This window comes from Caretta caretta, chromosome 1 (genome assembly GCF_965140235.1).
Source record: "Caretta caretta isolate rCarCar2 chromosome 1, rCarCar1.hap1, whole genome shotgun sequence".
NCBI lineage: Eukaryota > Metazoa > Chordata > Testudines > Cheloniidae > Caretta > Caretta caretta.
The window spans coordinates 56,842,526-56,855,387 of record NC_134206.1 but is presented as its reverse complement, the minus strand read 5'-3'; the positions used below and the strand labels follow the sequence as shown (position 1 = coordinate 56,855,387).

The window sequence follows — 12,862 nt, the reverse complement described above, 5'->3', positions numbered from 1 at the left end:
CTCAAGATGTGCTCTGCCTTTTCTACCTTAGATGTTTGTGGGTTCTCTAGTATCAGTGATGGTTTTAATAGAAACACACAATCCTAAATTGAGGTCTTGGAAGCTAAGTAAAACAGGAAGTGATCTTTCAGCCATTCTGTCCTTCACCATGAGTGAGAGAGAGACAACCTCTTTTATATCTTTTTATTTAAAAAATTACCTTTAATAGCATATCAATATACTGAATGCCATTTTAAACATAACATACAGTCAGAAAAAGCCAGTGTAGATATATAATGTTACAAGATTCCTGTTGTGATGACTGGGACTACAAATTTACTGTAATTGTGAGCTCAGCTGTAAAAAGTGAGTGAAAGTTTATAAAATGTCACAATAAGCTATAACAACAAATGTTGATAGGGAAAGGTGCAAAAGGAAGACAGACAGATTGAATTAGTCCAAACAAAGAGGCCTACTAGTATAACTCAAGGATCATGCCTGGCAAACAAGAAAAGTGTAGGATCAAAAATCAGTGGATCAATATTGGTATGTTGGGAATTAGGCCTAATTAGTAAACAAAATAATGAGGGGATGGGCTATTCCATCACACACACACCACTCCTTTTTGGGTTCTTAAAAAGAAAAGACTTCGGGGAGCAGGGGGATTGCGGACGGATGTGGATGTTGGCTGACTGAAAGACAAGGAAGGAGCGAGCTTCACCATCCTGGCTGCCACCCATGCCATCTCCTGGAACCCCAGGATCTATGATGACACTGTTCAGTCTTAGTTGCCCTGGTCCTGAGAGATGTCCTGACCAGACTGGGTCAGAGAGAGAGAAAGAGAGGGATCCTGATGATGTCACCTCCTCCACTGGCTCTGGCTAAATCCCAACCATCAACTGGGATGTGAGATTTTGTCATCCCTGCCCCGTGTGTGTGTCCTTTTCCTTCACTTTGTTCTCCTTCGTATCCCTCTCTTGTTTTCTTTTTGTCTAATAAGAGTCTGCCTTAGGCAGCCAAGACTGGATATTTTGCAACATTGATGAAACTCTGTGCCCAGAGAGGAAACTAAAAGCAATGTTCTAAGTAGCTTGGTGCTGGTACGAGTTCGCCAGGTCTCAGAGAAGCTAATAAGACTAAGTGCCATACCTGTGTTTTGCCATCAGTGAGGTTGCAAGTGAAAGTCAACCAGAGACAGAAGCTGCATTTTCTATATTTGCTATTCTTTTCTCTCCTCTTTTGTGTGTATTTGTCTTGTTTTGTCTTCTGGGAAACTGGATCAGACTTCAACAACAATAGTAATCACAGCTCCAGTTCATCTCAGCTCATTTCTTTCCCTCCCTCCTCCCCCCAAAAAAGGACAGTTATTACTATCTTTAATGCCATCTAAGAAACTGCCAAATGGGGGGGTTTCCTTCTAAAGACTCTCTCCAGCTAAAGGGAAAGAGAACAAGGGATGTTATCAAAATAAAAGCCTTACTTACTTTACATGTCAAATGCTGAACTGTTTCCTTCTTCTCTGTATCTTTAATCAAGGATTTAACAGATTTGTAATAATGTGTTTACCATGGTACTAAGCAGGCGGAGATCTCTGACAAGGTCATTTTAACACGTTTGACTCTTTGGGTTCATATATTCCATTGAAATTAATACAACAGCCCATCTAACAGAGTAAGATACTAATTGGTGTAAGGAAGGGTCAAAATCTGACCCTTAAATCTTTGTAGTCGGGATTGTCCCTTACTCTGTGTTTATACAGGGCCCTGGTCTCAGTTGAGGCCTCTAGGAACTACTGAAATAAAAATAATGACTAATAAGAGAAATCTTTTTTTTTTTTAAGGTAGAAATTTCCTTTCTTCTGTCAACATGCAAAACGTTAACTAGCAGTCCTGGATTCTTCTCATCAGATGTATGAGGCCCTAATAATATAGCCTCTGTAGATCTCTGTAGCTTTCACCAAAAGTTGTTTCCTTCATTTCTGAATGTTTGACTGGTTATCCTCCAAAAATTCTGTTGAGATGTGGAGAGATTGTAATTTCCCATAGACTTTATGAAGATTTGTGAAGACTACAGTGAGCATGGGTAACAGACCAAGCATTAGGTTTTAAAAATATATTTTTTTTATTATAGAGCTAATCTGTTCAATCAACAGTTGTTTTCTGATGGGTATTCATGCAGAGGCTTAGATGGTGTGGACAGATATATCGTCCTCTCTATTTGGAAATCAAAATCAACCTTTTTGGTGTTCTAGAGGCTGTGCAAGTGGCATGTCAGTTTGTACACAGCATTTCTGTTCTGTCAGATGGCTGATCCTTTTCCAGTGTAGCTGGAGCTTTTGTTTCTAGCACAAGCAGCACAGATATACCAGACAGTGCTTTGTCAGTCTGCAGTGAGGTAATGGGCATTGCAAAAAGCAAACTGTAAGGAGGCTGAAGGGGGAAAAAAAGAGTTAGTTGATGAGATTTTGCTTCTGAAGTCAGACAAAAGATTTGCCCCACATGGGGAATATAAAGGCATTATGCTAAAAAGAACATCTGAGATGTCCATGTCATTTACTTGAAAAGAGAAAAACAAGTGTTTTTCTCTTTTCATCTCTCCAAGGTCAGAGTAGCAGAGGAAGATCAGTCTCTCTCGCTCATGTTTCATGGCTCATTATGGTCCATCACATTTTGAAAATGGGTTCCAATTCTTTTATTTTTTTTTAAATGTTATATACATTTAATTGGTAAAAGCAAAGAGGAACAGCAGACTGCCTAGCTCTCTGTATACAGTAGTTGGCTAGTAAGTAAAGGCATGGCATAGGGGCCTCAACACAGGACTGGGAGCCAATTTCCCCTGAGTTTTAATCCAGGCTAAAATATGGTTTTCCCTCTGTGATATCCAGCAAATCAGAGAATTTAGAGAGGGAAAAGTCCTATTCATTTTATCTACTCCAGCTCTCTACCAATAGAGGAGTATCCACTAATTCAGGGGTGGGCAAACTTTTTGGCCCAAGGCCCACATCGGGGTTGCAAAACAGTATGGAGGTCTGGGTAGGGAAGGCTGTGCCTCCGCAAACAGCCTGGTCCCCACCCTCTGTCTGGTCCTTCCCACTTCCCATCCCCTGACCACCTCCTCCCGGGACCCCCGTCCCTAACTGCCCCCCTGGGACCGCACTTCCTATCCAACCCTCCTGCCCCCTGACTGCCCTGACCCCATCCACACCTCTGCCCCCTAACAGGCCCCCTGGGACCCCCGACCCATCCAACCCCCCCCACTCCTTGTGCCCTGACTGCCCCCTCCTGGGACCCCCATCCCTAACTGCCCCCCCATCCCAACCCCCCCTGCTCCCTGACCCCCCACTCCCAATCCAACCTCCCTGCTCCCTGTTTCCTGACCGTCCCCTCCGAACCTCTGCCCCATCCAACTGCCCTCTGTCCCCTGACTGCCCCCCAGGACCTCCTGCCCCTTATCTACACACCCCCAGCCCCTTTTTACCATGCAACTCAGAGCGGCAGGACAGGCTTACTGGAAAGTCTGGGAGGTAGCCGGGTGCAAGCCGTGCTGCCCGCGTGGCGGCATGGCTGCGGGGGAGGGGCACAGCAGGGGAGAGGCCGGGGTCGAACTTCCTGGGCCAGGAGCTCAGGGGCTGGGCAGGACGGTCCCGTGGGCTGGATGTGACCTCTGGGCCATAGTTTGCCCACCTCTGCACTAATCTATATTTGCTAGAGTTTTCTCTGGTCTGGTATAAAATGTGCCAAGAGATGGAATTTCCACTACTTCACTTGGGAGATTATTATACAGTCTAATACATCTCACTGTTAGGATAGTTTCCCATGATATGGGATAAAGGGCTTCTGAAAGTGTTCCAGAAAATATTGCACTTGCCCATATAATTTAAGATGGTATTTGAAAATGTGACCCATAAACTATAGGTCATTACATTACAAATATTTTAACACAAAGAAACTGGTGCAGGGATATGGTAACTTGCCAAAGACTTGACAGTGCAAGAGTAGAATCCATATCTCCTTTGGATTTCCAGTCCTTTGCATTATCCATAAGACCAGCCTCTTTGTCAATGGTACATCTGTCCCCCAAAGCATTTTTTAGATTTTCTAGTACAAGTCATTTGACTTGATAACTGTATTTGTGATCTAATGTTTCAAAGGCCCTAGTCCAGGAATCCACAAATAAGAACTCTTAACACCTGCAGGGAAGCCCATTGAGTCTAGCTTCAGTTTTTACTGGTGCATATTTTGTCTAAATATTTATCAACTATTTATTTTTTAATTACTTCAGCTGTATGGCAAACAGATGGATTATCTCACAGTAGAACAATTCTGCAGAAAAATCTGAATCATTAGTGAGTGTAAACTGTATTCATATACTTGACAACAATATAACAAAATAATTTCCTGCACAAACACACAAAGTAATGGGATAATTTGTTTGTGTCCTTGAAAATGAAATACTGCATTCTGTAGGCTACCCAGAAATTTCTTCAAATACAAATTGATGCAGAAATTTCTAAAATAACTTATCTTGCCTTCTGCATAAGTAAAAATAATATAGCTTGGAAACATAGCTCCAAATTCATCTCTGGTAAAACTTCATTGACTACCATTCAGTTTGACCCATTCTGTTTGACTCTTTTGAAATCATGATCCCTTATCTATTAATTAAACTGGTACAATACTGTAGTTAATTTTATTCAAAGATTCAGTTAGTTCTATATGGCATTAAGAAGAACAGCCTATTACATTATGAAAAGATGTATTATGAATTACCATAGCTTCATGTGTTAGTGTATTCGTCCACAATACATAAGTGAACTCAACAGGGTTTATGTCCCATAACGTACCCTTGGCATGGACAGTTACAAATGAGCGAACAATTTTTTGCAGATGTGAAAGTACCTTGTTCCCTCTAAAATCAATGTAATGGATAATGAAAGATTTAAACACAATAGCACATCTTTGCCACTAAGACCATGGGGGCGTGCACTAGTGAGAAATGAGCAACAACAATGCTTGGACGTTGTCTAGGCATTAAAGTAACAGTAGGTTGCTATCTGCACTAAATTCCAGTTGTTACCATTAAAATTCTTAAAATGTATCGAGTAATAACATCATTTAAAATATAAATAATGAAGTCATTTGCTGAATAAGTCAGCAAGCTGTCAAGTAATGGATGTGGAAACTTGAGAAGTGAGATACTTTCTCAGTTCTGATACACTGTCTCTGTGGTACAGTATTTGAACCATGCCATGTTAAGTCATGAGGTGGAGGACAAAATATAAGGTATTGGCTTATTTAGGCCTAATTCTAACTTTGGATGTGTGTGAAGCTCCTGCTGCAGTCTGTGGGAATTGCATGAAAGCATATCTGGGGGCAAAAATTGGTATTTGCATCATGTGAGAAATTCCAGTAAAACTGTCAAAAGGAGTGATTTAAATACAAACTGTTGAAGCCACATTGAAATAACTAATATGAGGAGAAGGATCCAGGAAGTCATTAACCACTCAAAAAAGGTTTGCTAGGAGTAGGGGGGTTGGGCGGGGGAGGGGAAGGGTCCCTTGCTCAGACAATAGATCTTGGAGATAGGGCAATGTTAAAAGAGAAGAAGGGTGACGTGAGTGTTTTTCAAAGAGTGGGTTTTGACGGACACTAAGAATTGGAGTGTTTCAGGGTAATGATATAAGGGCAAGGCTATAGGTGACAGTGGTGGCATTGGTGCCCTTCTATCATAAGAATTGAGGTTGGAAGGCTGGGGAGAAAGGGCTGTTGATGGCCCTGAAGTTCTTCTTCGAGTGATGGTCCCTATTGTATTCCACCGAGGGGATTCAAAATCTGTGCTTTCTGCTCTCGCTTGTTTTCCATCAGTGATGAGCACCAGTGCTGTTTGTACTGTTTGGGGAAATCCCACATCATGTCTGGGTGCAGTATCTTCCTCTCCTTCCCTGTCTATACATGGGAAAGCTGAGCTCTTTGCCTCAAAAATCACCTCATGGAGGCTGCAATGGGGCCAAAATTGGATCCTGGCCAGGGAATCCCCTCTGTCCATCAGCCTGAGCAACCTAAGAGCGCTCCCCCTACCATGGAACCTCCATCTGGTTCTGCAAGTACCAGTCCTACAGACCCAATGCAGGGACCTAGCCATGAGTCATGGAAGCATGCGCGTAAACATGGCCGAAAGTCTTCTTCCAAGTCCAAGAAGGATGTTGCCCTGTCAACAAGTTCCGGCCATGGAGGAACGAGTCGTTCCAAGGCTCACAAGAGTAGGCAGGAAGCACAGATTTTGAATCTCCTCAGTGGAATACAGATAGGGATCACGCATCTCAAAGAATCTCCAGTTACAGCTAAGTAACCTGCCCTTTTCATTCCTACAAAATATAAGGTAGGGGATGAGTTGGATCAGCGAGAAGTGGAAGGGGTGGTGAGTTTCAGAGAAAAAGAGGGAGAATGAGATTTCTGGGTTTATGGCAGCGGTCAAAATCAAAAGGAAGAATGTAGCAAACTTCTCACCATCCTTAGTGAAGAAATTAATGGAGAAAGAACTATTAATCTTCAACTTCCTTTACTAAAAGAAGAAATGCTGGAAGTAGAGTATGAATGAAGTTGCATAATAATCTATATTAGTTAAAAAGTCCATGCTTGTTAAACTTGTAGAATACCAATAAACAGTTTCTCTTTGGGTTTTACATAAAAGCTTAAATAAATAAATCAATATATTAAAATTCAGAATGAGAAAAACTTGGGGATTTTGTGATTAAAAAGGAAAACCTGGTGAGCTGGACTAACTAGCTCTTCTCACCCATCCAATTGTGCCCTGAGCTTCAACACACAAACTCCAGAGACTTTTTATGTCAATTTCCTATAGTTTTGTTTTTTCACATACTATCTAAGTGTGTAATCAATCAATGCAGGATTTACTGAATGTCAGATGAGCCATAAAAAACAAGTAAAGAGCCAGGTTGTTTTAAATTGGAATAAAATTAGATGCCTTTCAAAAGGGTCTTTCTGAGCTCAGCGTTTTGAAATCTCATATAGAATACTATAGTTCTTAAAAATCTTACATAGAGAATTCTCAGAGCACATCTGAAAATTTTGCTACAGTCCTAGAGTCTTAAAATGTCACCTGTCTTCCAGGAGATGTGTGTCTTTCTCAGGATCTCACTATTGTTTCATGGAGTTCACCCTGTGAGGCAGGACAGTTTTAAGGCTCCAGGCTTCACTTTTGTTTTCCTCCAAGGACCCTTATATAAATATTTGGATTTTGGCACAGTGCTTTCTCTTTATTATTAAAGTGAAATATTTACTGTGAGCGTACTGAGTGACAGTCTGCTTTATAGTTACATGCAGTAACAGTTCAACAATGAAGACTTACAGTTGTAAAATTGCCAAGTCTGCGTTAATGTGGTCTTTCCTCTTTTCTCTCCTCCCCCTCCCCCCCTCCCCCCCCCCGCAGCAGGCACGTATTTGGTATAGGAAGTCTGCTAAGCGGAACAAGCTTCATTCCCCATCTTCAAGGGATTCCTGTTTCACGTCTTCACCAAGCTACATTCCTCACAGTCACAGACCTGCCCCTGATCAAATTAGTGAGCATCTGAAGTCAGCTGGTCAAATCAAGCTGCATCGGGCAAATGGCCTTGGTCAGTACCTTGGTGTCTCCCAGCAGGACTTGAGAAATGGTGACCGAGGAGACTTCACCCGAAGATCCAGTAGTGCCTCCAGCATTTCATGGTCATTTCAGCGAAGCAAGTCTCTGTTCTGCTTGCCCACAACAAGCTCCTCCCCAGGCTCTGACTCCTTTCACTTTAGTGAACCATTCCACATTTTAAATATTGGGTCACCTGTGAACAGGTTAAAAACATGGAGATGCAGCCCCAAGCTTAACATTGAGGACTTGGAGGGTTCACAGGAGACTGATGTCGACACAGGGATGAAGCTGTCCTTTTCAGATCTGTCCGTGGTCTCAGCCTACTCTACCTTTAATGGATTTTGCAGTGATTTGGAAGCTTCTCTTCCCTCACAAAGGCAAAGTGTCAGTAGATCTAAACGGGTTGACTCCAGGAGAAGGCCGTTGTCAGCCATGTGCAGTACTGTTGAGCTCCCTAGTAGTTCACTTCCGTCTCTCTCGGAGTGGTCTTCCAGTTCTTTCTTGTCATCTTCAGCATCCCCCTTAGCATCTCACTGCCAACTCAGACAGTCACCAAGAGCAAACCCTTGTTCTCTGAATGCTAGGAAGACACCTGGCAGCATTCAGCCAGGCTCTTCAACCAACGAGGAGGAATTCTACATCTGAGCTTTCTCCATGCTGAACCTTTTAATGTAAATTTGTACATATGTGAATTATAGTAGTGCATTTCCACTATCTGAGCCATCTGGGCTGGCAGGTTCCTTGCTCCTTCTTGAGGGGAAGGTGTTAGACCATTGTGTGCTAAATGTTGTAAAAGGTTCCCCCACACCATTGTAATGGGTGCCTCATAAATGTTTATTATAATATCAGGTGAGATTGTGTCCACTGGATTCATGTGGAGAGGATCCTCGATGTGTAGATCTGTCTATAGCTGTGCGGATAGGGGGTTTGTGCTCCGTGTCCTTTAGCTCTGGCGAAAGGGGTTTGGGAGACTGACCATTAGCATGTAGAGCAGGAAGTGCCTAGGGATGCACATGGTAACCCACCTTCCCCTGACAAGTAGCTGTAAAGATACTGAAAGGAAAATACAACCTCAAGCTGCACTAACTTTTCTGAGAAGCTCTCTCCACGCTGGCAAACCCTTCCCCACCTCCTTTATGAGGTTCCAGAGGCAGGTATGAAAAGGGCAGACCCTAGTAGCATGGCTCCAGTGGAGCCAGACAAAGAGGCTGAGGGCCCCAGAACCAGTGTAGAGGCACAGGCCTCCAGCTGATCTTTGAGAATCTGCAGATTTGGGGAGAGAATGTCTTGTTTGTTTCATGTGGAAGAAGGAACCCGCACCACATCCCCAATCTGCGAGACTGGTTTGGGGAAAATGCCATGAGGGGACCAGCTTTTCTCCCCACCTCATACGGGAAGGGAGCAGGGTGACCCACTGTTAGAAATGCACTGCAGGCTCCCTATTTTTAGGGGTTTGTTATTTTGGTTGTAAAAAATTCACCTCGTACATAAACTTAATATTGGTGGTCGCAGCCCAATTTCTTTGTAAAACAAATTTCTTGCCAAACTTTCGTCAGAATTTTTAATTTATCTGAAGGGAAAAACATGTAGAATTGTACCTTTTATCAAGTTACTTTTTTGGCAAGTTGTTACAGTGGCAAGCTGTCCTGGTATTTGGTATTTTGGAAAAATGTTTAAATGGAGAAGCCATTAGTCTGAGAAATGGCTAAGTACCTTTATGAGGATTTCTACCATCTATTTCAAACTGTTCTGACAATATATCTCTGTGTTAAACAGTACTGACGCTGACTGCTGCTCTGGTCTAGGCACTAAGAACATTACCTGGTTTAAAGTAGTGTATACAAATCTGTATTTAATCAATAGATAGGTACAGTTGCGGAAGATCCACTCTGATCAGTCAGTAAATAAGCCAAGGGAGGAAAAATGATCTTGTGTGTATTACTCAGCAGCCTTACTCACAACAATACTATTCGTTTTAAAACAGCCTAAATAAATAGTTACATAAGAGAGTGGAACAGCTCCAAAAACCTCCATTCTAACCCCCAACTAAATATACAGTTTATACCATTTCACAAACCATCCTTAAAAAACATGAAGTCTGGAAGAAATAAATATAAAATCATTCTGTTTAAACACCATTAAAGTTGTAACCCAAATCCACAAAAGGCAGGAAATTGACAGTAAAGGCTTGCAGCAATTGGCAGTCAATTCACTGGCCCTCCTGTATGCTGTTCAGAATTTTTTGCTTTTTTTTTTCCTCACTGTGATAGAGAATGGTGCATCTGCCTCATCTATGAGTTTCCTGCCTGTTGTCAGCTACTGAGACAACATGAACTGCGTGGAAACCTTGTCTTCCTTATTAACTATAAAAATTGGATTGTATTTCAGATCTGGACACCCAGCTGAATATTAGCACTTTCCCCACCACTACCACCCAGAGCTGTTTGGGTTCACTCCAACTTTTGATAAACAATCCTGTCTAGAGATGCTTGGAAGCAGAAACAGCATGAATGAGGGATTTAACATGGTGTTTGAATGTTTACCAACTATCGGCCTGCTCCAAAGCCCATCAAAGTCAGTGGGAGTCTTGGGGTTTAGGTGAGACTTTAGGGTATGTCTAAAAAACCTGCAGCATCAAGTCTGAGGCTGGGTCGGCTGACTTGGGCTTGTGGGGCTCGGGCTGTGGAGCTAAAAATGGCAGTGTAAACATTCAGACTTCAGCTGGAGCCCAGGCTCTGAGACCTTTCTCCTTTGCAGGGTCTGAGAACTCTTAGAGCACAGTAGGCCTGATTCTCCACTGTCATGGGCTATAAGTAATTATTTACAGCTGGGCAAAATATGTGTAGAACACTACCAGATCAGAATGGTAGCATTTTGCACTCACTTGGCAAATGACTATGCAAGGTGCAAGGCAGTGAAGAATCAGGCCCAAAAGGTTTAGACCAGGGGTGGTCAAACTAAGGCCTGCAGTCCGGATCTGGCTCGCGAGCCATTTTAAGCTGGCCTGCGAGCTCCCACTGGGACTTGCCCCACTCCAGCTGGGGTGCTAGGTTGGGGGCCGCTCCACACGGCTCCCGGAAGCTGCAGCATGGCCCCACTCCAGCTCCTAAGTGCTCCAATGGGAGCTGCAGGGGTGGTGCCTGCAGATGGGGCAGCATGCAGAGCCGCCTGGCCGCGCCTCTGTGTTGGAGCCAGAGAAGGGCCACTCAGAGCCTGCACCCTGAGCTTCTCCCTATGCCCCAGCCCTGATGCCCCTCCTGCCCTCCAAATCCCTCAGTCCCAGCCCAGAGCACCCTCCTACACCCCAAACTCCTCATCCACAACCCCACCCCAGAGCCTGCACCGCCAACCAGAGCCCGCACCCCAACCCCAATTTTGTGAGCATTCATGGGCCGCCATACGACTTCTATTCCCCAATGTGGCCCTCAGGCCAAAAAGTTTTCCCACCCCTGGTTTAGACTAATGGCACAATATTCTTCTCTAAAATTTGTGGTGGCACAAAGATAAATGACGAAATAACATTATGAAGCCATTTTACCAACATTAGCCACTTTCAGATATGACAATAAACAGGAAAGAATTGGCTCAACCTTGTCAAAAAATGTGTTTTATCATTCATTGTTGGGGAAAAAGCATATTCGCAATATTTATAATACTTATAAAAAGTCGTAAGAACAGGGAATCAAAAGATCTTCAGAGAACTGACTTCAGGTGACATGTCTATTTGTTCCTGGAACCATGTCAGTATTCAGACTCCTGACAGAAGCTGGCTTGTTCTGCTACTGGAGAGAAGACTTGGAAATATCTGTCAACCAACTGTGTGCCTTATGACTGGACTTCAGCGTAGCTAAAAGCAATAGCCTGGCTTCATCAGAAATACTGATGATGTTGAAAGGCTGCAAATTAGCACAAGATAGCAAATTACCAAGTAGCAACTAATATGGTGTAAATATACAGGAATGGGAACATCTAAACTCCAGACTGTATCACGTAAACCAATATAGGAAGGAAGCCAAATAAATTTCAACAGACTCAGAAGAGAGAATTTATATTGTCTCAGATGGTTCTGTTCTTCCAAGTACTTCTACACTGTTTACTGATATTTAACTAGAAAATAATGTTCTATTTTTTTAAGTTCTGTATGAATAATTCATGGGGTGTGTAACAAAATTTTGGAATCACAGAATGCTCCACTGAGAGGAAACGGAATAATAATATTGTACTGGAACCTTTTATGTTATAATAATAAAAGCCAGCTTTTGAAGAGTGTTTCAATTAAAATAAGTGTCATTAGTTCCCTTTTCTATAATTTAAAAGGGAGTTGAACTTATCCAGATGACTGGAGATGCACAAGATTCGTGCTATGGCATTTTGCTTATGTATCATATCACTGTTGTTATGTTATGAACATTGCAGATTTCCCCTTAACTACTTCTCTTCTCCCATGCCAGCATGTGTTGCTTTTATCAAATAAAATAGAAAGTTAATTGTATTTAAACTTCTGTGTGTTCATTTATTAAACACAGTGGAGTCATATTGGTCACTTTAGCAAGGCCTTCCTCAGATTTCAAAAGATCACTGAATCAGACATAAGCACATCACTTCTGGGCAATGTTGATCAATAGAGCAAATATAAAATAAACACAGCCTTAAATACAAGAGATGTCTCTTATTTTAGACTCAGATTTACCTCTACAAACAGGTCTTATTTCTCTTTTCTTATTGCAAATTATCTATCCCAGTAAAGCTAAATGACAAACACAGGTTATGAAAAATTTTACATATATGAATCCCGCTTCAGTTTGTCTCCTGTATTAGAATCATAGAAATGTAGCGCTGGAAGGGACCTTGAGAGGTCATCTAGTCCAGCTCCCTATGTTGAGACAGGCCCAAGTAAACCTAGATCATCCCTGACAGGTGTTTGTCTAACCTGTTCTGAAAAACCCCCAATGATGGGGATTCCACAAACTCCCTTACAAGCCTATTCCAGTGCTTACCTATCCTTACAGTTAGAATTTTTTCCTATCTAAACTAAATCGCACTTTCTGTAAATTAACCCCATTATTTCTTGTCCTGCTTTCAGTGGACTTGGAGAATAATTGATCACTGTCCCCTTTATAACAGCCATTAACATATTTGCAGACTACAGTGGTTCGCCCCCCCTACCCCCCCAGTTTCTTTTCTCAAGACTGAGCATGCCCAGGTTCATAGAATATGAATCACAGAATATCAGGGTTGGAAG

At 42.5% G+C, this 12,862-nt stretch overlaps 1 protein-coding gene across 6 annotated transcripts in view; it reads left to right on the top strand.

Moving 5' to 3' along the window:
* Nucleotides 1–12,112, top strand: part of FAM124A (family with sequence similarity 124 member A) — a 69,685-nt gene extending 57,573 nt beyond the window's left edge. For all 6 annotated transcript variants that reach the window (XM_048849150.2, XM_075128341.1, XM_048849160.2 and 3 more), the window contains one exon: nt 7,429–12,112. In XM_048849150.2, coding sequence (XP_048705107.1) covers nt 7,429–8,265 — 837 coding nt within the window. In that variant the 3' untranslated portion in view covers nt 8,266–12,112. The remainder of the gene's footprint in view (nt 1–7,428) is intronic.
* The last annotated feature ends 750 nt before the right edge of the window (nt 12,113–12,862 follow it).